Consider the following 21,215-nt stretch of genomic DNA (forward strand, 5'->3'; position numbering starts at 1 on the left):
TAATGTAACAACCCGCTTTCTTTGCTGAGAAATGAACACTATTCCACACATATAACTTGATAAATTTACGGAGCAATAAACGAAAATTTAAGATTTAATCATTCCTATGCATAATTACAAGACATGAGACTTACAAGATTCTTTATTTTACATCGCTATAATATAATTAATTGATTTTAAAAGACGAACTCTTATTATTACTAAAGATTCTTCAAAATCTTCCTTCAACCTTGAACTTACTCTTGATCTGAACTAATCTGCATTGGGGGGTGTGAATTGGAGTGAGCTTCACGGACTCAGTAAGGAAAAAGGGCAGTGCCCACAACAAAGATATACACACACTTAATTACCAAATTTTCTAAATTAGTTTATTCAGTAAACATTTAGAATTTTTTATTTCAATATTATAACTCATTGCATAAACAGTTCCATAAATAATACAATTCGATATTCAGTATCACAATTCAAGTATAAGTAGTTCAATAGATATTAGTTCAGTATCTCATTATCATAAACTTCACTCCTGACTTTCTATTCTTTCTTATCAGTTTATGTCTTATTAAAAATAGTTTCACTGTGCGATGCCATTTCCGCCGATATCAACGAGAGCAGTAAGGATCCCTTCCACCATGTGAATACGTTACAGTTCAATTCATTATTTACAGTTTGGAGTACACAGTATTCAATTCACAGTTCTTATCGTTTCGTCACGTCTAGCTAAATTCGTATCCATGGTTATGGTTCACCATAGTCACATGCCAAAAGGTTACACACACACTCATCCCTCAGTGATACCGGTTAAACAGACTTTCTTGTCTTTTAAAGATTTTTATGTTGTTCTTTTCCTAATCAGGTTCGCTACTAGATGACCTACTCAGACATACACCTACTTATATATCATATATATATATATATATATAATACATCAATAAACCTACATAATAAGCACAATATATACTCTTTATATGCACAATTATCGACTTAATTAAGTATATATAAATACGCAATACATACAACATGAATATACTTGTATATTTACACAAGGCATATATATGTATTTTATAAGCAGACACATACAAATTGTTCACTTATACATACACACGTTGTACAACCTATAATTATACATATACATATGCGTCACACACATCTACAACTCGATAACTAACATGCATAAAATCTGCATATATAGATAAGTAACAATATGAATACATAATTATATGTCATACACAGCATCATGTAAGTTTATAACCATATGCAATTGTATACATGCGAATATGATGAGTTCACAGAACTTGTGATAGAAAACTTAAACAGTTTGTAAAGTCTGTAAACAATTCGTTTTAATAGAAAACAAGTTTTCATAAAACATAGGGGCCCCTGAATGAGACTAATCCAATCCCTTACTTACAACCGAATCGGAAGGTGTCAGAATCTTTATTGGTTCGAGTCTATGATGATCTCTAAATCCCGACTACCATTTAGATAATTTCCTCATTTGCAAATAAAAACACGTGGGGTAAGAAGACGGACATTGTGAAAATAATTAGAATACAAAAAGAAGATCGAGTTTTACTGTAGTGCGGTCGTGATCACCGGAATCGCCACACGCCAGCATACACATGTCCTTGATTTGCTACGCGTCGCTGTTGGAGCGTTGTTGCCGGAGAGCTGCTGCCGGAGCACCACTGTCGGACCCCTGCCAGCCATCGCACATTGCTGTGAACTACTGCAAATCGATCGAAATTCACCACAAAACGCTTCGGGCACTCGGATCCAACGCATATATAATGAAACCACACCGAAAGAAGCAAGGGATAAGTGGAATCGTGCGGTCAACCGCCGCGGATCTCCTTTTTCTTCAACTATAAGTCGTCACGTGACTCCTCCAGGACTCCAATCGGACAAGTTGCAGGGTCATCTCGACTCTTCTGCTTATCGTGAGGAGAGCTACGCACCGTCACAGACCGACTCGCGTAAGTCGGTGGCAGCCGCAATTTCTACTCACATGTCTCTTTCTCTCTTCGTGCAACCCTTTTTCTCTCTATGTTTTCTCTCTCCTTTCAGATTTCTTCCCTTTATCCTTTAATAGACGAGAGGACAAAGAGCCCTGCATGCCACTTCTTCCTTCTTCTTCAGCGTGTAGGTTTCGACCTCCATCATCTTCTTCAGCGGCTAGAGGCATGCACGCATCTGGTTGCCTTAATTTTTTTTTCTTTATCAGTCACCAAAATAGCGTCGTTTTGATGCTCTTAAAACGACATCATTTTACTTGCCTCTATTTTTCCTTCATTTATATCAAAACGACGTCGTTTTTGGAGTTTCCCAAAACAACATTATTTTGGCTTTTCCTGCTTTTAAGAAGTAGGTGGGTTGGGTTTGTTTATCTCGGGTTGGGTTGTTCCAATTAAAACTATTGATTTTCACTGTTAGGTTCATGTTCACTTTGATAATGTGTGTACTAAAATTATGTACTTACTTTTTTGGCTCCACTTTTTAATGTTTTGTTTATTTTTTTAAAACAATCATCAACACCTGCTAAAATATAAAAATATACCTAAGTATTCTTGTATTAAAGAGAATGCATTATATCTTCTCATGTTTCAGTCCCTATGGTTATATATATAAGTCATTTATCAAGATTCTTTTCTCTAGTCAGTTATGTTTTGTAAGTAAAGTGACTTCATACTAGAAGATTCTTTGTTGTAAGTGTTATAGGCTAAACATTGCATACATTCAACCTATGTTTGACACTTTTATATGCACCACTCCTAATAGTTTCATGGTTTATCTCTCTACTTTTTAGTATTTATGTTGTCTTATGTCTTTGACTTTCCATATTCATGACTTTTTTGTTTAGATTTATAATGTTTACCCTTTAGACTTGTTTAGTTCAAGATATTGTCTAAATAAATATATATATATAGATATGTAATTCATTATGGCTTCTTACTAAACACACTATTGGTGGAAACTTATTCTAACTCTCCTTACTTCAAGGTATTGTATTTTGTTATTACTTTTTTAGTACACTTTTAGCTCCAATTTTTTACGGCTCTCGTTGGTTAAAGATATGTTATTTGATTTATGTTCTAAGGGCATTATCTCAAAAGTGGGTTTCTCTTTAATAAAGCAAGAGAATGTTGATTAAACTAGTTGGACCTAAAATATGAAGCCATATAACCATTTTGTGTAACATTCGTTTTTGAATCATATCTCATTTATAAATGCGAGTAGCGGTGCTAATGACCTTGATGATCTCCTCTGTTGTCTCTTTATATAAGTTTTAACTTCATACAATCTTTTTAATTCCATAACTAAAGTATAATTTTCTCCCTTAAAATATTTAAAATAAATTAATTTATTTAATTATTCCATAATATACAGAGAAAGGATATATTATTGTTCTTTTTTTTTTTTTTTTATACGGCGCAGTATATATTAGTCTTTTGAGACAAAATAGTCAAAATTTAAATTTCTAACACAGATGGAACTTGAATAAAGAATTAAAATTTGTTAGATTTTAGTAACAACTAAAACAAAACCAATTTTATTGAGTACGGTACTTTTATATATATTCTCTTTCTTTCAATTGAGTTCATATATAAATTTTAAAATATAAAAAGTGGGTCTATCAGTAATTTCTTTTAATACAACAACATAATATATATTTACTCCTTGTGTTAATTAAGAATCAAATCTTTCACGTCTTGGGTGAAAATGGAGAAGTACCACTTCACGAAAATGTAAAAGTATTTTCAATAATTTTCTTAAAAGTTAGACTTTGACTCCCCATTTGAGTTTGCATATATATATAGACGGGGGAAGTAACTGGCGAGTCTGTAGGCTTACAGCTTTTTTTTTTTTTTTTTGGTTTTTTTTAATGGAAATATTTACCTTTCCGGTTAAAAATTATTCTCGTCTGTCAAAAAATTGAAGAGTGAAAATGACACCTTAACAAAATTTAAAACAAAAAGGACAAAACGAAAAAGAGATTGCAACGTGAAGCAATCCAATTGGAAGGATGATTAACCTTTTTATTATGATCGAATTAATTTTCAGTTTCTTAAAGTAGCTTTTTTTTTTTAATAAAAAGAGAAAAAGAAAAGGAAGAAACATATATCTATTCGGGAAGATTTGATGTATATAACAAGATATGATTAGCCAAGCACACGACCATTACTTTTGAATGTTAATGATGGAGATATTAGTTATAATAGTGATGCTTTTTTTCTAATAACTTTAATCTTAATTATAGAGATGGGGTTTATAATATATATATATACACACACACACCCCCAAAAATAAAAAAGTTACCCAGAGTATCTCCCTTTTTGTTCTAACTCAAAATAGACTTTTTCAACGTAATAATTACCCACTAGAATAAAAGAAAGTTTGGAAATTAACAAAAAGGGAATAAACAGACATTAAGCAAAGCTTGATTGGTAATTACACTTAAATCTTCAAATTAACAGTTAATGATAATTCTGTTTGGTAGTCGACAATGGCAATTTGACTTTTAGCTGGAGAAGAGAGAGGGAGACGCAGGATCTGCAGGGCAGAGCAACAGTGAAAGGTGTGAAGAAACATAAAAGATAGAAAAATCTAATAATTTAAAAAATTAAATAATTTGGAAGGGAAGTTGAGATTCTTTAAAAGACAAGTTGGTTGGTTATTGGCCGTTAAGTTTCGTGTCAAATGACAAATATGTCCTTGTCCGGCGAATAATGGGAAAAGAGCATCTTACAAAGAAATTAAAAGATATTGTGAATTTCTTTGTCTTTTTAAGTTTTATTATGCCTATCCTTTTTCTTTTTCTTTTTCTTTTTTCTCGATTTTATCAAATACTATATTAAGACAAAATGATTTTGAATAAGAAGAAAAAAGACAAATGGGTTGCATGTGCATTGCCAGAGTTAATAAAGCAAAATCCCCAAATATCATGTGGCCACGAACTTGACAAAACACCCAATAGATATATTATTAACCCCAAAATTGTGTTTTTAAACAATAAAACAAACAAGGTCTTAAAAAGTTTTTCTTTTCTTTTCTTTTCTTACCCATTCGTAACAAGTCTCATTCAGTTTCAGGGTGCGAGCACCCAAAAAAAAATCCATAACAAGTGGTTCAAAAAATATAGAAACAACACCCATATATCTCAAATGCACTATTTTTATCTGTTGAAAAATAAATATGTGAATATATATATATATATTTGGTTTGAAGATGATTTTGAGCCTCTAGGGAGTTGTGAAAATTGGGAACCCCACCTCCCCAATACCACGCAATCAATAAATAAAAACTCAGCCTTTCTACCAATTCATTGGGCTAGACATGTATAATAATAATCTAATTACTTATCAAACATGAGGGGGCATATATCATAGCAGTTGTGTAATTTAGTCCTTAAATTTCAGATTATTATTATTATTATATTGTAAATGTGAAGCGTTTTAACACAACCAACTCATAAACTTCATTCCATTATATAAAGAGATAATCATTTCCTGTGCTTTAGAGTTCATAAAAATGTATATAGAATGTGGCAAAATGTCAAATGGATTGACTTTTACTACATTGAGGTTCACCTAATATGTTATTATTTTGCTAACAGCTCAAAAGTAATTCAGCTTTTAATTTAATTTACGGTTTTAAATCTTTTGATTATACATATTGAATAATGAAAATGAAGGAAGTAAATGCTGAAGAATTGAGTTGAAAAAAGAGATGCAAAAAGATTTTTGTTCGTGATTGGGCTTTGAAATTGAAATAATAAGTCCATGTATTAAAGACAGGCAGACTAACCCACCACGTATATAATTAACTTGATTAATAATCATAATAATACCGATAATCGCGGCCCTCTGCTTACGCTAATCAAATTACCGTCCAAGTCCAAATCAAATCTTATCCTCCCATATTAAACAATTAATGATGTCAATATTTGTATCCACATCCCATCATCTCTAATAACACAAAAAGTATGAGATGGTAATTGAATTTAAGAAGCACGTGCTTAATTTTCCACAAAGTAATAATTTCTGTTTGTTGAATTAAGCAATTCTAAAGTTACCCAAAGCAGCTATTTTATATATTTATATTTATATATATATATATTTATTTATTATTATTATTATTACGTCCATTAAATTCATTTACCGGAAAGCGGTTGCTATTTAATTCACCTAACCACATTTATGGATTAACTACTACTACTAGTCAGTCAGTCATACTAAACGGCTGCGTTTCGACAACCAACTCTAACGTCTCACTTTGTGTACTGTTGCACATGTACTTGCAGCCCCATGTGCCCCTGCAGAATTTTCTCCCTTTTTCTCTAACAAACATATTGTTTTCTCCAAGACAGCGTAAATATCAATTTGTATCATGGAGAGAAGAGGGTGTTTTCCTAAATACAAAACTGCTGCTGTCCCACTTGGATTTGATTTGATGCTAGTTTTCTTTTCAGAAAGCTACAAAACCACACGCTTTTAGCTTTCAAAACTTCTCACACCTGCCTCCCCTTGTTCTTCATTTTTCATTTTATACCTTTTTATTTTTTTAATAAATTAAATTAATTTTTGGTCCCGACATCAAATAGTAAGTAGAAAGTTGTATAAATTCCCTCCACCCCCCTCCCAAACTTTCTCCACCCAACACCCTCTCGCTTCTTCAACCTCATTTACTTCAAAGTCCTCTTTATGTCCCGGATAATGGCTTCTTTAATATTTCTGCTTTTGACTTCTCTTGCTGTGGTCTGCCCTGTTCATGCATACGGCGGAGGAGGATGGACTAATGCCCACGCCACCTTCTATGGTGGGGGTGATGCCTCCGGCACAATGGGTATATATAATATATACATGTTTCGGCCATTTTCTTCAACAATTTTTTAAGGAAGAACTCCTCAATGAGCTGAAATTTTTGCTTCATTTCTGCAGGTGGGGCTTGTGGTTATGGCAACCTGTATAGCCAGGGGTACGGTACAAACACTGCAGCTTTGAGCACTGCTCTCTTCAACAATGGTCTGAGCTGCGGGTCTTGCTATGAGATTAGGTGCGTTAACGACCCAAAATGGTGCTTGCCAGGCTCCGTTGTGGTCACCGCCACCAATTTCTGCCCACCAAACAATGCTCTGCCAAATAATGCTGGTGGCTGGTGCAATCCTCCTCTCCAACATTTTGACCTCTCCCAGCCTGTTTTCCAACACATTGCTCAGTACAGGGCAGGGATTGTTCCTGTATCTTACCGAAGGTAAACTCTTAAATCCTTAAATCCATGACTGATTTTCTTTCATTTTCTTCGAAACAAAACCCTTTTCTAACCAGTGCTCTTATTTGATATGTTGTATTTTAGGGTACCCTGCAGGAGAAGGGGAGGAATCAGATTCACCATCAACGGCCACTCATACTTCAACCTGGTACTAATCACAAACGTGGGTGGTGCTGGAGATGTGCATGCGGTGGCCATCAAAGGGTCAAGGACAGGGTGGCAAGCTATGTCAAGGAACTGGGGCCAGAACTGGCAGAGCAACAGCTACCTCAATGGCCAAGCCCTCTCCTTTAAGGTCACAACCAGTGATGGCCGCAGCGTGGTCTCCTACAATGTTGCCCCATCTGGCTGGTCCTTCGGCCAAACTTTCACCGGCGCCCAATTCCGCTGAGATTCAGACACTATCAATTGTAGTACTAAGCAAGGTTGTAGTAGGGTATTTAGGTATATACAAAGTATAGAGAGAGAGAGAGAGAGAGAGAGAGAGAGAGAGAGTATATTATTGCATCATATTTGGGCCTCTATTGGGTCAGAATGATATGGGCTATAATTTTACATGAGGCTCTTGTATCATTTTGGGCTCATCCAAACATTATAAGGGTATCTTTATTTGTGGGGGTCCCTTGTTATTGGTCATGGGGTCTTTTTCCTTTTTTTTGTTTAAATATTTTTCTTCTGTAGTAACAGAAGAGGGCAGAGGTGGTCATTTACCTACCACCCGCCACCGATATAATAGGGGGTTTGGATGCTTATGTTTTTTATGTTCTCCTTTTTGGAATTTTGGAAGGGAACAATTTATTTTAGGTTGTAAGGTGATTGTAATCCAGCTTTGGCCTAGTATTCCACTTTCCTAATATATATGCCTAAATTTTACCTACTTCGAAGAACCCAAGTGTAAATTTACGTTTCTTGCCAGTAATGCGAGTAGATAATTAGTTGAAAATTGAATACATTCTGACAATATCAAACATCCATTAATCTGATTTGACTAATCAGACTGGCCGCCCTCTCTGACAATATCAAATATTTTAAATAAGTTTTTGTCTGAAAAATTTGTTTTCCTCACTTCAAATCCATGGATTCGACGCCCTCTCCATCTTCTTCCAAACAACTGTCTCCTTTCTCACAAGTCCTACTCCACCACGGAGCCCCAAGATCTCTTCAATTTAGGAGCAGAAAAGCTTTAAGGACCTGTTCCGTTGGGGAGAAGAGACGGTGCTGGTGTTGGAAAAGAAATTTCGGGAGTTGGTTTTCCGGTCTTCCTGTTTGGGAAAATTGGTCAAAGCAAATAATACTACGAGGCTGTTGCATAACACAATCTGTAAAGATTCTGCATTAAAAATAAGAAACAAACACAGAAAAAACCAGACAGATAGATAAAGCGCGAAGAGAAGACAATGGCTTTGTGAGAAAACTCTAATAGGATTGAAGTATTTGTGATTCCAGATAGTTCGAACGAGAGAAAGCAAGCTATTTATACCACCAATAAATAAGGGGGACATGTACAGGGATACAGCCTGTCGATGCTATTTTTAACTTAATACACATATACTTACATGTATACACGTTAACAACACGTTCCCTAAATGGCACACTGCAATCCATTTTCTTGCTCACTCGTGTTAATATTTGTGTTGCTTCAATTTGAAGGAGAGAAAGAAAGAAGATGATTTATATCTGAATTGGGTGGATAAGGAGATTATGTTTCTTACTGACGTTCTTATACTTTAATTTTTTTAAACCTTGCTGGATTTTGGAGGGGAGAAGTGAAAATGAAAATGACACAGACATGAGAAGGGTTCTTCAATTCTCATGCTAATCTCATTAATACAAAATATAAACTTATGTTTGTCTCATATCTAAAACTAGTAAAAAGGTTAGGTGTTAGAGCAACTATAGTCACTACCAACCAGTTTTTATGTTCTTCAGAAATTGATTGACTCCTACTATTGAATTTTATTTATTAACAATAATATGCTCAGTAAGTCAATTAAGTGATGTGTATAAAAGATGTTATTTTAATAGTTTCTTTTTTAAATAGAAAATTACAATGATTGTCTTATTTAATTTTATATTATCGCAAACTCTCAATAATAAATATATATTAAACTATAACATATATATATAATAATTTGGAAAATATTTCTTATTCAGTTTTAAGAAATGAGATGATATTTAACATAAAAATTTGTTGAAAATTCTGTCTGGGGGGGGTTAGGAAGTGGAAATGAAAAATGGGAAAAGTGAACAAAAAAAAAAGAGAGTGATGATGAAAAGACAAAAAATGTCCATGGTTTAGAGGGTTGAGGAGGAGGAGGAGGAGGAGGAGGAGAAGAGAGTGAATTTAATGGAAGGCTCCAAACATAACGGAAAAACGAGCGGTAAAGTTAAAGCTAGTTGTGGGTATGAAGAGCGGTGAAGGGCGGAGTGGTTGGTTTGGGCGGGTGTGTTGTTTGGGACGCGCCAAATTTCTAACGATCCCTATTCTCCAGCTACACCATGACCGTTTTTCTCGCTCACCCGGTCGTCTTAACGTAGCCTATTTCTGTGCTTTACAATCATCTCTTTCTTTCTCTCTCTCTCTACCTCTGGTTTCTCCTTTCGGCTGCTTATGTCCTTCCTTTAAGACCTTTAGATCATGCCCCCTCCGCTTGTCGTTTGATTTGCTTATTTGAGTAAGTTCCCTTTTTGCTTTTTAACACCAAAACACCCTTTGGATTTTTCAGGGGAAAACGGATAATAAACATGTCTTTTCTTCTCTTCAACTTGCTCGGTATTCTCTTTTTGTGTTCCTGCCCCTCTCTTTTTAAACCTTTTTCTCTTCTTTTTCATTCTCCCTCAACCCAATTCTTTTTACTTTCTTTCAACTCGTTTTTCCACTTGCCCTGTCATGCAAATTATTGTAAACTCTTCGTCTGATTGGATTAACTAGTTTATTATTTTCACCTGGTGTGATGATCGGAGATCCGAGATATTTTCTTTGTTGTTATCAAGGGGGTGGGATCAAGAGCTAAGCTGTTCCCATTTGGCTATATGTGTGCAGGATGGGAAGGGTTAAGTTGAAGATAAAGAGGTTAGAGAATATCAATGGCCGTCAAGCGACCTATGCCAAAAGGAAGCATGGCATCATGAAAAAGGCTAATGAATTATCAATACTCTGTGATATAGATATTGTTCTCCTTATGTTTTCCCCCACATCGGGTAAACCTTCGTTATGCACCGGAAGACGCAGGTACCCTCTTCTTTTATTTTCTTAATTATTTGCATATGTGGAATCGAATTGATTTTTAACACAGCCGAATCACAAGGCTAAGAAAGCTTGATAAAACATCAAATGGGGTTTTTCCAATGTGGAGAAATGATCGTCGTAGGCTGTACTTTTTTGTTTCGAAGATTCATTTAAATGCGTTTCAGATAATAACCATGTGATTACAATCAAGTAGCGAGGCAATTTCGTTTGTCAGGACTCAGATAGCTAAGTAGCTCAATAATTCAATAAATGAGAACTAAGCTGCTTCTATTAGCTAATGTGGCAACTATGAGGCTGATTTTATATAGAGCATCACTAGAAAATGATTTTTTTATTGCCTTGAGGGGGATCCTTTTAGTATTAGCATTTACCTCTACTCTCCATTTCTCGAAAGTTTTTGGTAATATTTACAAAAAGAAAGAGGCGAAGTTATTGGGGATATTTTGTAGATATATTGATATTGTTCACGAATGACATTTGCAATACACCTCAAGTTCAAAGCATTCGTCAATCTTGATTGTTCATCGTAGTGTCTTTCAGCAACTGTTCACATCGCACATTTTAGTAATGAAAATAATCCCGTTGCTCAAACATAAACAGGATTAAACATGGCCTATTTAGTGGGGACCAGGAACCTGTTCTTTCATGTAAAGTACTGCACTTTGAGATGACAGACACTTGAATATAATATAACATTGATATCTTAAAACGGAAGAATCACTTTGTAACAAACACATGCTGGTTCTTTGGAATTGTTCATAAAGCTCATTCTACAATGTGTTTAATATAAAGTAATTCTCTTGTCCATTATGATTGCACTCAAGCATGTAAACTCTTTTGAAATGGTATTGTTGTTTGCAGTGCTGTTGTTATTAAAGTCTCTTTACTCTTTTTTGATATTTTAGTAGCATCGAAGAGGTTATTGCAAAATTTGCTCAGCTAACTCCTCAGGAAAGAGCAAAGAGGTACAGCCAAAACTTTCGCTCACAAAAAATCATATAGTTAATTTTCATGTTTCTGATTTGAATTTATGTGAGACTGAATGTGAAGAAATTTTCTCTGCAATTGGAACAGGAAGTTGGAGAGCCTTGAAGTAAGTTGTTTCCTAGAACCAATTTTTCCTTTTAGTACTAGTTTCCTTTTATGCCATTCTGTCGGTCGAAGCATACGCATTTTAGTTCTCATCTCATATATAATTTTTTGTTCTCTTTGAGAGTTTAGGCCTTGAAGAAGACTTTTAAGAAGTTGGACCATGATGTAAATATACAGGAATTTATGGGTACAAGGTATGTGCCTCTGTTATTTGACATGGTTGAATTAAATGGTTTTTGTGTGACTAAATCTGACAATACCTTTTGTTTTTGGTCTACTCTCGTTTCAGTAACCAAACAATAGAGGTACTCATGCTAAACCAGTTACCTCCAAAATTTTGATTATGATTTAAATTCTTAGGTGTTTGCCTTGCTAATAAAAACTATATGTTCTGAAAATAAATTGTGCCTGGCAGGACCTGACTAACCAAGCAAGGTTGTTGCAAACTCAACTTTCTGAGATACATAGGAGACTGAGGTGAAGTCCTGCAAATATCTGATTGTAAACTTTCAGTTTTTGTTTTTTTTTTTCTCATTACATTTAAGCTTGATTAATGCTTGGCTTTGGTTGGTCATCTCATTAGTTTTCTTTTTTTTTTTTTCTGAGTTCTGCAGCTACTGGACTAACCCTGAAAAGATCAGTAATGTCGAACATTTGGAGCAAATGGAAAATTCACTCAGAGAATCTCTTAACCAAATTCGTGCCCATAGGGTATGGTTATAATCCATCTGGCTCATATTCTGCAAAGAAGTTTATTTGGATACGCCAGATAAATGTTTGGCATACATTACAAAATTTGATAGGCAAGGGTTATCAAATAAACCAATGTGGTTAAAGGTTCTGAACTAGTAAATATGTCTGGTCTACTTATTTCTTCTCTTATCTAAAAATATGCCTGGTCACTTTTAGTAACTGAGGTCATTAGATTTCTATTTAATTAGGACCTAAATTATACAATTGTTAACCGATCTTCTGGAGGTCTAGGGTTCTCATTAAAATTGATCCACATGGTTGTACAGATGATGTGGTTATCCAATAACTTCTAAGGAGAATAGTTTCGTAGAAGGGTACATCGAAGGCATTACTATTTATTTTCCAGTAGCTACAGCATTCAGGATTTTGTTCAAGCACCAAACGGAAGGAATAGCTGGTGGTTGAAGGAATATAATAAACAAAGGATTTCTAGGAACTAGCTATCCTTCTTCATTAAAGTATTAAAAAGCTAACAACTATCTATCTCTTGTTTACCACCAATTTATAAACTCTGCACTAAAATTCTTCTTCTTTCTTTGACAGGAAAATTTAGGTAAACAGCAGCTGATATCCTTAGAGTGCACCAGTCAGGTAAAGGATAGTTTGCATGCTCTTTAGTTTGCTGATGGCTTTCCTTGGAATGGTAATGGGGCAAAATTATGTTTACAAGCCGTATCTTGTGCAGATCCAACCCAGCATGCATATGCCTTTCGGAATGGGTGCTGAACAACAGCTTCAACCTCTATCATGGATCCCTAATAATGAAAACAGAAGTATTGCTTTACCAGAGGAGCCAAATTTGCTTCCCCATAGGTAAGTGGGCCTTCTAGAATTCTTGTTTTAATCTTTTGCAGATTTTTATTTTGGATAAAAGCTCTTACTAAAAAACTCTTCAACCTGGTGCAAGATTATGCCTGAGGAAAGATCATAGGTTCAAATCTTCAAAATGACTAAAGATCTAAAATAAATCAGAGAGAGAGAGAGAGAGCAAGCAGACGGGAAAATTTGAAACCATAAACAGCATGAGATATATGTGTTTATTATGATATGGCAACAATGTTCAAAGTTCAAACTGTTATGCATAAAAATTGCACTATTGAATATTATTTAAATGCTATGGGGCCTTTGTTTGTCTTACGAATTTAATGTTTTCTTCTAAAGGGATGTGGAATGCTCTGCAAGTTCCTCCTTCGGTAGTTATTCTGGTTACTTTGGCACTGGTAAAAGTTCAGACATTTCTAATTCAGGGCAAGAAAGTTGCATCCTAAACGATCTAACTGGCACCGCACAACTGAGGCTGCAAATGAATGGGCACTATCCCTACCTTCCTTACAATCTTAATTTGCTAAATGATACAAAGTTTCAACCACTGGCAGATATAAACTTACAGGAAACCCATGTGGATTATCATGTTAATGGAATCTTGGATGCTCCTAGGCCAGGGTATGACACCACCCAAGCTAGCTGGGCTTCCACATCTGGGCCTTGTGCTGTTACTGTGTTTGATGAGCCTTTATTTGGCCGAGTAAGTTTACCCTTCATATGAGAGTGATTTCTCAAATAAATGTTAACTCGTTGACATACTCTCACATGGTTCCCCAATATCTGCACTTCTAAGCTTATCTGAATATCTGCTTAAGTTATGTCTGTGCATTTTGTTCGGTAATCTGGATGTAAAAAGAGTTCCAGAAATCTTCTCTGGAATTAAATTAACTCAGTTCAGAGTTCATCTAGATGTAGCATGAGTCATATCACTAGGAGATATTTTAAAATCCAATTCCACTTAAATTGTTTTTGTTGACTATCTTTTTTTTTTAAATGTAGCAACCAAACTGAGGTTCAAGAGCAATGTCACTGTTAATCCAATCTACCGATAAGGTTGCTGGAGAACTCCTATACATGTCGAATCTTCTCAAGAATGACAAGTGAGCCTGCTGAGTTTTTGATGGTTTTCTTTTGCAATTGCAAATTTGGGAATTGGCTTATTTATGAGACATGTATAGGATCATAATTGCAGCAACATAGGAGTATATAATGCCCAGACAGTGATGACTTGCCAAAACATATGGTGCTGACTCTGCGGAATGAGGCACCATATTTGAAATATCAAAAGAAATTTTTTTTCTTTTTTCTGTATACAAATTACACCTAAATAATAGGATTATGTGAGGTCAATTTTTTGCTTCCTCCTTTTGATGATAAAAAATGTGTAGGTCCTTGTGGCGGCCGGGATACTCCTTCCCCTCCTACATCTTATTAGTTACCCAAAGCTGTAAATAAAATACATATATAGCTATGGCTTGAACAACAATTCCTCATGCATGTAAATGAAGACATATATTAATTCAATTGATTTTTACTTTTTATTTTTTTATTTTTTTTATTTTCTTGAGTTACCAACAGAAGATTCATTCTATCTGGTGCAACTTTTTGTGATGGTTGTTCTTATTTAGTGAAACGGTAACGAATAGAATCTTTGGACAGTCGTCTCTTCATCTGCCGAGCGAAAGACCTTTAGCAGGCCCTTTGATATTCTATATAAATATATAGATTGAGAAAGACTTTGACATATTACTGATATGGTTATTTTTAGTGTGTTAGATTTATTATGAATACCTTTGAAGCTGCAAATAAATTTGAACTGTGGTTCAAGTCTTGCGACCATAAAACATTATTGAGCTCTAAACTTTAAAAATTAGAAAACTAGTTTGAAGGCTAATAATTTAAATCACATAATCTTGAATCTCCTGTAAGGGACTCAACCAAGTATTCAAATAATGGATTAAAAAATTAGGGAAGATCTACAGTGTTAGACATCCTGTAGGCATTGATATTTGATACAAGTATTTCTTCTATAAAATCAAAATCAGAAAAAAAAAAAAAAAAAAAAAAAAAAAGTGGATTGTCTTGCATTTTCTTTAATGTTTACAAAAGTTAATAGAACCATTTATACCTTAATTAGGGTTGTGGTGATAAATTCACCCAATGACCAACAAAATCAAATATTCTGTCAGCAAAGAAGTATTTTAATGGTATACCAACAGTTTTTCTTCTGCGTTTCAGGAATCCTGGGCCATCGTCAATGAATAGTAAGAATTATTTGTAAAAAGAACAAAGAACAAAAAAAAAAAATATATATATATATATATATTTAACACCAACATTATCGAATACCTTGGGCATTTGATCACCTCGAATGGGGTTAAAACAAGTACAAATAATATGCAATTAACCGCAGCTCATTACAGGCAAAGGAGTCTAAGTTCCTTGGCCAAAGCTATGTAGTTGTTGAACAAATAGAAATTCCAATTATAAGTACAGGCTACACATGCATTCGAAGTCCTGAGAGAGGCCATCAACGGAGGAGAGAGTACAGGGAGTTTGCCAAATTTTAGCAAGGAGTTTGTGGTGAAAATTGATGTCAATGTAAAAGCTTTTTAGCTTTTTATGTACAGGGATTTATTGCCCAACAAAAACACTTGGCTACCATCTATTTATTTTATCTTGGGTGGGAATCCCACAAATGAGAAGAGATTAACTATGTGATCAAGAAGAGATTAAGAAAAATTAATTTAAGTAGAAACTATTTAAATTGCAAGTTGGTCTTGAAAAAAGCCCCATATATCCTTATCATAATAACTTCCCATCTTTCCCAAACAAAATCTCCTCAAAAAATGTTTATCCGACTCCAACTCCCTCCCCCTCCCTCCCCATTTTCCTTCCTCCCTCGCTCCAACGTTCCATCACTTTCTCTCCCCACATCCCCCGACTCCGGCCTCCTCTTCCGTCGGAAACTTCTTTACCTCCAGGATCTCAACATTGATACTCACAAAGCTCTCCGCCTCAACCCTTCTCTCCGTTCTACGCCTCTCTCTTCTCTTCTCTCCGTCGAGCACCTTCTCTCCTCCGTCGGCATCTCTCGTCCTTCCCTCGGCCGCATCCTCGACATGCATCCCATCCTCCTCACCTCTGATCCCCGCTCTTTCATTCTCCCCGTCCTCCACTTTCTCCTCCAAGAAGTCCCTATCCCCTCCTCCGACCTCCCCAAATCCATCATTCGCTGCCCTCGTCTTCTCGTCTCCTCCGTTTCTTCTCAGTTGCGCCCCACTCTCTCCTTCCTCCGCTCCCTCGGCTTCGTCGGCCCCAACGCCATCGACTCCCACACTACCCTTCTGCTCGTCTCCAGCGTCCCCCTAACTCTACAACCCAAAGTCGAGTACCTGCAGGGCCTCGGATTCTCCTGGGAAGAGGTCTCCAACATGGTTGTTCGGTCGCCGGCGCTGTTGACCTTCAGCGTAAACAACAATTTGGTTCCCAAGACGGAGTACTTCGTGAAGGAGATGGAAGGGAACCTGGCGGATCTCAAGAGGTTCCCGCAGTACTTCTCGTTTAGCCTGGAGAGGAGGATTAAGCCCCGTCACCGGCTGCTGGTCGAGCATGGCTTGTCGATGCCCTTGTCCAACATGTTGAAGGTCAGCGATGGTGAGTTCAACGCCAGGTTGATCGAGATGCGGTTGCGCTCAGTTGACAGATGAGACATGTAGTCATGGTAAGCTCGCTTGCGGCTTTTGTGCTTTTTCTTTTTTTAAAAAAAGTTCTCTACTTTTGATGGAATGAAAAAGAAAAATGATGTTCTTACTCTCTGTATATTCTACTATACATGTGAATAATTTAATTCAGTGAGAGTTAAATGAATTTCCTGATTTAAAAAAAAAAACGAACTACCACAACCTCGTAGACAATAGAAAATGATTAGCAGGATCCTTTTATAGGCTGTAATTTAGAGAAGCTTTGATATATTATACTGCAATGCATCGATACGATATAACATAGCCAATTGAACTGAAAGTATCTGATTACAGCATGTAGAAGGATTGTTTGGTAGGTCAAAAGTTCAATGCTAAAGTTATGAAATGTTAAGCTTTATTTTGGTGAAAGTTATCAACGTTTTACTGGCATTTCTAAGGTACCAAATATTTTGAGGTGCCAATAACTCATGATGTGTAGCTTGTTTTATTCTCGTACTACTAGTGGCTACTCTGTTTGATTACTAACAGTTATTCTTTTTGGCTATTATTTCTTTGGTGATGATGATTACCATCTTTGGCTATCATTTGATTCAGTTTTTGTGGTTATTTCTGTTTTGCCAAAAACAATAATTAATTGTAGCCAAATAAATTAACAATGTGTAGCTATACGTGGCCAGCTGGCAATTTGATATCTATAGATAGATAAGTACTTTCATGAATTGGTTTCTCAAATACTTTGAGCTATTAGAATTCCCCAGATTTTATATTGGATAGCTACTAAATTGATGGTTGCTTGTGAGTTTCATTCATTGGGCTGTAAGTAATCATTTTTGTATGTTAATGATAGATTTTCATTTGCTACTGGAATTTGATTGCTGTGGAAATTTCTACTATGTCATTTATTATAAGGATGGTAGAAGCCTGGCGGTTTGTTTTTGCAATTTCATCTGGGCTTTGGCTGACATGCTTAAGAAATGAAATGGAAAGTCCATGATAGGATAACTGAATATTGTGCTTTGAGGATATTTTTCTGCACCGAAGACAAGAGTTGGTTGTGATTCCAAAGGGAAAATTACTGGTTATCTTCCGGAATTTTAGCAAAAATGTCTCATGGCCACAGCAAGCTAAACCCATGTCAAGGAAATGAAAATGCCTCTTCATATCTTGTTATTTGCCAATTTAGCCAGTTTGCTGCCATGTACTGCTATTATGGGAATCCTCTGTTGGTTAGGATGCTTGGAATCTTAGAAGATATAACATAATGAATTAAAGGAGAAAATGGCATCACAATAGCAAGAGACTAAATGAAAGAAATCGTGTTAATTCACTTATTTTTGTGCTGCTGGTTTATCATTTTCCAAGAATGTTGACATATCAATTTCCATCAACTTATCCAGATCATGTATTGATTTTACTATGAGCATCATTGTTGTCACCTTTCTTAATGGCATTTCATCCTTATGTAGTATATTCTTTTACAGGATTTCTCTAATTATATTTTCTTAAGGTTTCTCGGGTAATAGTTAAATGTGTGGTTTCCTCTATTATATCTTTAAGGTTCTTGCTGCTAAAACTAAATGTAATTTTCTCTCGTACTTGGTTGTATTTTTTGGTACCCATTTTTAGCTTTCTTAGTTATTCAGTAGTTTTTTTGGTCTTCTGGGTGCCCAGAGGTGTCTTGAACAACATTTTGGGTATGTGAGAATGTTTATGGGATTTTTGGTTCCTAAACATTTTTGGGCTTTCCAAGTACTTGGAGGGATTTTTCAGGATATAGGGCAACATTTTTGGACTTCCCAGATATCTGGGAACCTTTTTAAGCTTTATAGCTATCTGTAGGTTTTTTTTTTTAAAAAAATACATTTTTCAGGTATCTATAAAAATTTTTTCGACTTTCTGGGTAAGAGTAATTATGTACTTGTCAGGTATCTTCATATAAGATGTTCAGAGACAGGTTTTTCCAGTAAACAAAAGCATTTTTGGACTCCTCAAGTCGCTATTTGTATTTCTAGACTTTTTTTACTCGAGCATGTTTAGACTTTTTTCCTGGTCTAGTGACATTTTAGATTTTCTATATGTAATAATATAGATGTGATTATATTGCATATTATTTCATTAAAAAAAAAAAAAGATGTGATTATATTGCATAATTTTGGACATTTGTGCTATCAAATATGATAATGCAATGAACAATTGCATTATATGATTATTATTTTCATTGATATATGTAAATATTGTAATGCAATGAATTATTATATTACATTGTATTGCATTACAAAATTAATTGTGTTGCATTATATTTCAAAAATTTTATTTCAACCAAACATGTATGTAGAATGAATTTGAGTCCTTAATTAGAATTATGTGTTGGATCAGATATCCATGGTTAAACATTTTTGTAATTTTTTTAGTTTGCAAATGTACTGTTGTCCAGATGATATCTTTGATCTGTTTGGCATCCTTAGTACTAGTTAGTTTAGAGGTTAACTTTAGGAATGAATTTGGATTTCTTCCTTTGTCATCTGCTATCAGGAATTTGGATAAAAACATACTTGTCCTATTAATTTATTGATATATCGGATCCCATTATCCTTTTAGGACAAGGATCATTTGGATTTGTTTCTGTTCCTTATTTTAAATAATATTTTGCTTTTCATAGATATTGTAAGACAGAGAGAAAATGGGAAGAGGTAATCAAAGTGGGAAGTGTATATTTCATTATCAGTAGTGGGCGCTATATGCAGCAGCCATTAGGTTACTTGGCTGTCAACGTAGTCCTTAATGGTTGGTTTCTGACATGCTTTTTAAGTCACGTAGTCAGTGTCTTGTTCTGTGAATTATGTGCCAAAAATTTTATTGGCGACATCTCTTTCTTGCTGTTCATGTGTGTTTGTTGTCTTTTCTCTTTAGAGAATCTTGCTTCATTTTGTTTTGCTTTTCCTTTTAGAACAATGGTGTTAACTATACGAATATGTATTTCCAGTACAATTTCTTATGCAAATTTGTGGTAGATAATGTAAACACAAAAGGGTAAGTAGTTTAATTTGTATAAACTGTTTACATATGCAGTAAATTTTTTTAGTGAATGCATTTTACGAGCCTAAATGCATTTTAAAAGCCTAGCATTCCAAAATTGTCCTGCAGAATCCGGCCTAGGTCAGGTCAGTTTGGATTATTTTTGTTTAACTATATGATAATTTGGAGGTTGTATTTTGCTTGGTCTCTGTTTATCTCACAACGAAAAATAAATTTCTCATTCCAATTTCGATTCAAGTGTGAATGGAATTGATATCATCTTTGTGCAAAGTATATGTGATTCTATCAAATGGAATTTCTCCTAAACCTGATTCGACAAGTGAATTTATATTAGTTTAAGGATTGAATAGTCTCTCAGGTACACAAAATATTGAGAAATGTCACTGAGTACTCTTTAGGCTCTTTTTCTTTGACTTAGAATTGTGCTTTTTTTTTTTTTTTGGTGGGGGGGGGAGACAAAAAAGTGGACGATGACTATCATTTGGTTAATCAAGCCCGGAGATGTATCATAATAGTGTAGGTATAAAAGCATTTATTAACTCAAAGAAAATTTAGTTTCCTAGTCCCTCAAGAATGTGATGGTGTCGCATTGAATCTATGTTGAAGAAGCAATTTGGCTGGGCGTTCTAATTCTCTCTGGCCAAGCAAGATCTACGCCTTTAACAATGTCATGGAGCTCAATGAATAAAGGAGTGCTGGATCCGATGCCAATCATGGAAATAAAAGTCAATGACATATCTGCCATTATCAGAGCAATGGTTGAAGTGTTATTACGGCCCCCATAAAGAAATCCATTGTTGTTGAGCTTAATCTAATTCTGAGGGGGAGCATTCCAGCTTATGTCTACAATGTTGCCAATATGGAGCAATTTTAGTGATGATTGCAGCGCAAGATGAAATGTTAGTTTCATGGCCCCTCGGATGGACGGACGGACGAAGAACTAAATGAAAATGATAATTGGAAGAAGAAGATGAAAAATAAACATCCAGTTCAGTTTTTGTGTTTGGTGAGACAGAAAAATAAACATTAATGGAGGAGGGTGTAGCATACTTTTACCGTACATGTTATTGCTTATTTATGCGGTACAAAATATTCATGTAGTTTCTATATCAGTATGTTCTTTTTTAGTATGATCTACAAAATTGTTTTATATTTTATAAACAACCTGAAATCAGAATATAGCCTTTTTAGCCAATGTATTACGCAAAATGATTAAGATAAATAAATTAATTAAATATATATATATATATATATAATTTACAAATAAATATTTAAATAATGGTTAGTTT

At 35.0% G+C, this 21,215-nt stretch overlaps 3 protein-coding genes across 10 annotated transcripts; all 3 read left to right on the top strand.

The window, feature by feature from the left end:
* Positions 1-6,626: 6,626 nt before the first annotated feature.
* On the top strand, positions 6,627-7,875 carry LOC110824242 (expansin-A1). Its single transcript, XM_022054818.2, has 3 exons — positions 6,627-6,840; positions 6,936-7,248; positions 7,351-7,875. Exons 1-3 carry the CDS (start codon positions 6,699-6,701, stop codon positions 7,655-7,657), a joined length of 762 nt encoding a protein of 253 aa, XP_021910510.1. The 5' UTR covers positions 6,627-6,698; the 3' UTR covers positions 7,658-7,875.
* A 1,593-nt stretch (positions 7,876-9,468) lies between these two features.
* On the top strand, positions 9,469-14,727 carry LOC110824197 (agamous-like MADS-box protein AGL30). Of its 6 annotated transcripts, none has more exons than XM_088213246.1 (12): positions 9,471-10,215; positions 10,310-10,498; positions 11,422-11,481; positions 11,567-11,609; positions 11,738-11,802; positions 11,898-11,913; positions 12,024-12,085; positions 12,223-12,319; positions 12,905-12,952; positions 13,047-13,174; positions 13,523-13,886; positions 14,186-14,727. In XM_088213246.1, exons 2-12 carry the CDS (start codon positions 10,311-10,313, stop codon positions 14,195-14,197), a joined length of 1,083 nt encoding a protein of 360 aa, XP_088069372.1. In that variant the 5' UTR covers positions 9,471-10,215; position 10,310; the 3' UTR covers positions 14,198-14,727. The 6 variants fall into 6 exon arrangements, with proteins under 6 accessions (XP_088069374.1, XP_088069372.1, XP_088069371.1 ...); XM_088213245.1 differs by having other exon boundaries at positions 9,471-10,039; XM_022054768.2 differs by having other exon boundaries at positions 9,471-9,941.
* A 1,255-nt stretch (positions 14,728-15,982) lies between these two features.
* EMB93 (Mitochondrial transcription termination factor family protein) lies at positions 15,983-21,038 on the top strand. Of its 3 annotated transcripts, none has more exons than XM_022054616.2 (2): positions 15,983-16,910; positions 17,738-21,038. In XM_022054616.2, exon 1 carries the CDS (start codon positions 16,036-16,038, stop codon positions 16,894-16,896), a length of 861 nt encoding a protein of 286 aa, XP_021910308.1. In that variant the 5' UTR covers positions 15,983-16,035; the 3' UTR covers positions 16,897-16,910; positions 17,738-21,038. The 3 variants fall into 3 exon arrangements, with proteins under 3 accessions (XP_021910308.1, XP_021910309.1, XP_021910307.1); XM_022054617.2 differs by having other exon boundaries at positions 20,533-21,038; XM_022054615.2 differs by having other exon boundaries at positions 15,984-16,910; positions 17,800-21,038.
* The last annotated feature ends 177 nt before the right edge of the window (positions 21,039-21,215 follow it).

This window comes from Carica papaya, chromosome 2, assembly GCF_054855325.1.
Source record: "Carica papaya isolate Zhongbai chromosome 2, ASM5485532v1, whole genome shotgun sequence".
Lineage (NCBI taxonomy): Eukaryota > Viridiplantae > Streptophyta > Magnoliopsida > Brassicales > Caricaceae > Carica > Carica papaya.

Bases quoted from the DNA above. Each gene is read 5' to 3' on its own strand.
- LOC110824242 (XM_022054818.2), top strand. From the start codon at position 6,699: ATGTCCCGGATAATGGCTTCTTTAATATTTCTGCTTTTGACTTCTCTT. The intron at 6,841-6,935 runs GTATATATAATA...TCATTTCTGCAG, and splicing joins TGATGCCTCCGGCACAATGG to GTGGGGCTTGTGGTTATGGC. The intron at 7,249-7,350 runs GTAAACTCTTAA...GTTGTATTTTAG, and splicing joins GTTCCTGTATCTTACCGAAG to GGTACCCTGCAGGAGAAGGG.
- LOC110824197 (XM_088213246.1), top strand. From the start codon at position 10,311: ATGGGAAGGGTTAAGTTGAAGATAAAGAGGTTAGAGAATATCAATGGC. The intron at 10,499-11,421 runs GTACCCTCTTCT...TTGATATTTTAG, and splicing joins TTATGCACCGGAAGACGCAG to TAGCATCGAAGAGGTTATTG. The intron at 12,320-12,904 runs GTATGGTTATAA...TTTCTTTGACAG, and splicing joins ACCAAATTCGTGCCCATAGG to GAAAATTTAGGTAAACAGCA.
- EMB93 (XM_022054616.2), top strand. From the start codon at position 16,036: ATGTTTATCCGACTCCAACTCCCTCCCCCTCCCTCCCCATTTTCCTTC.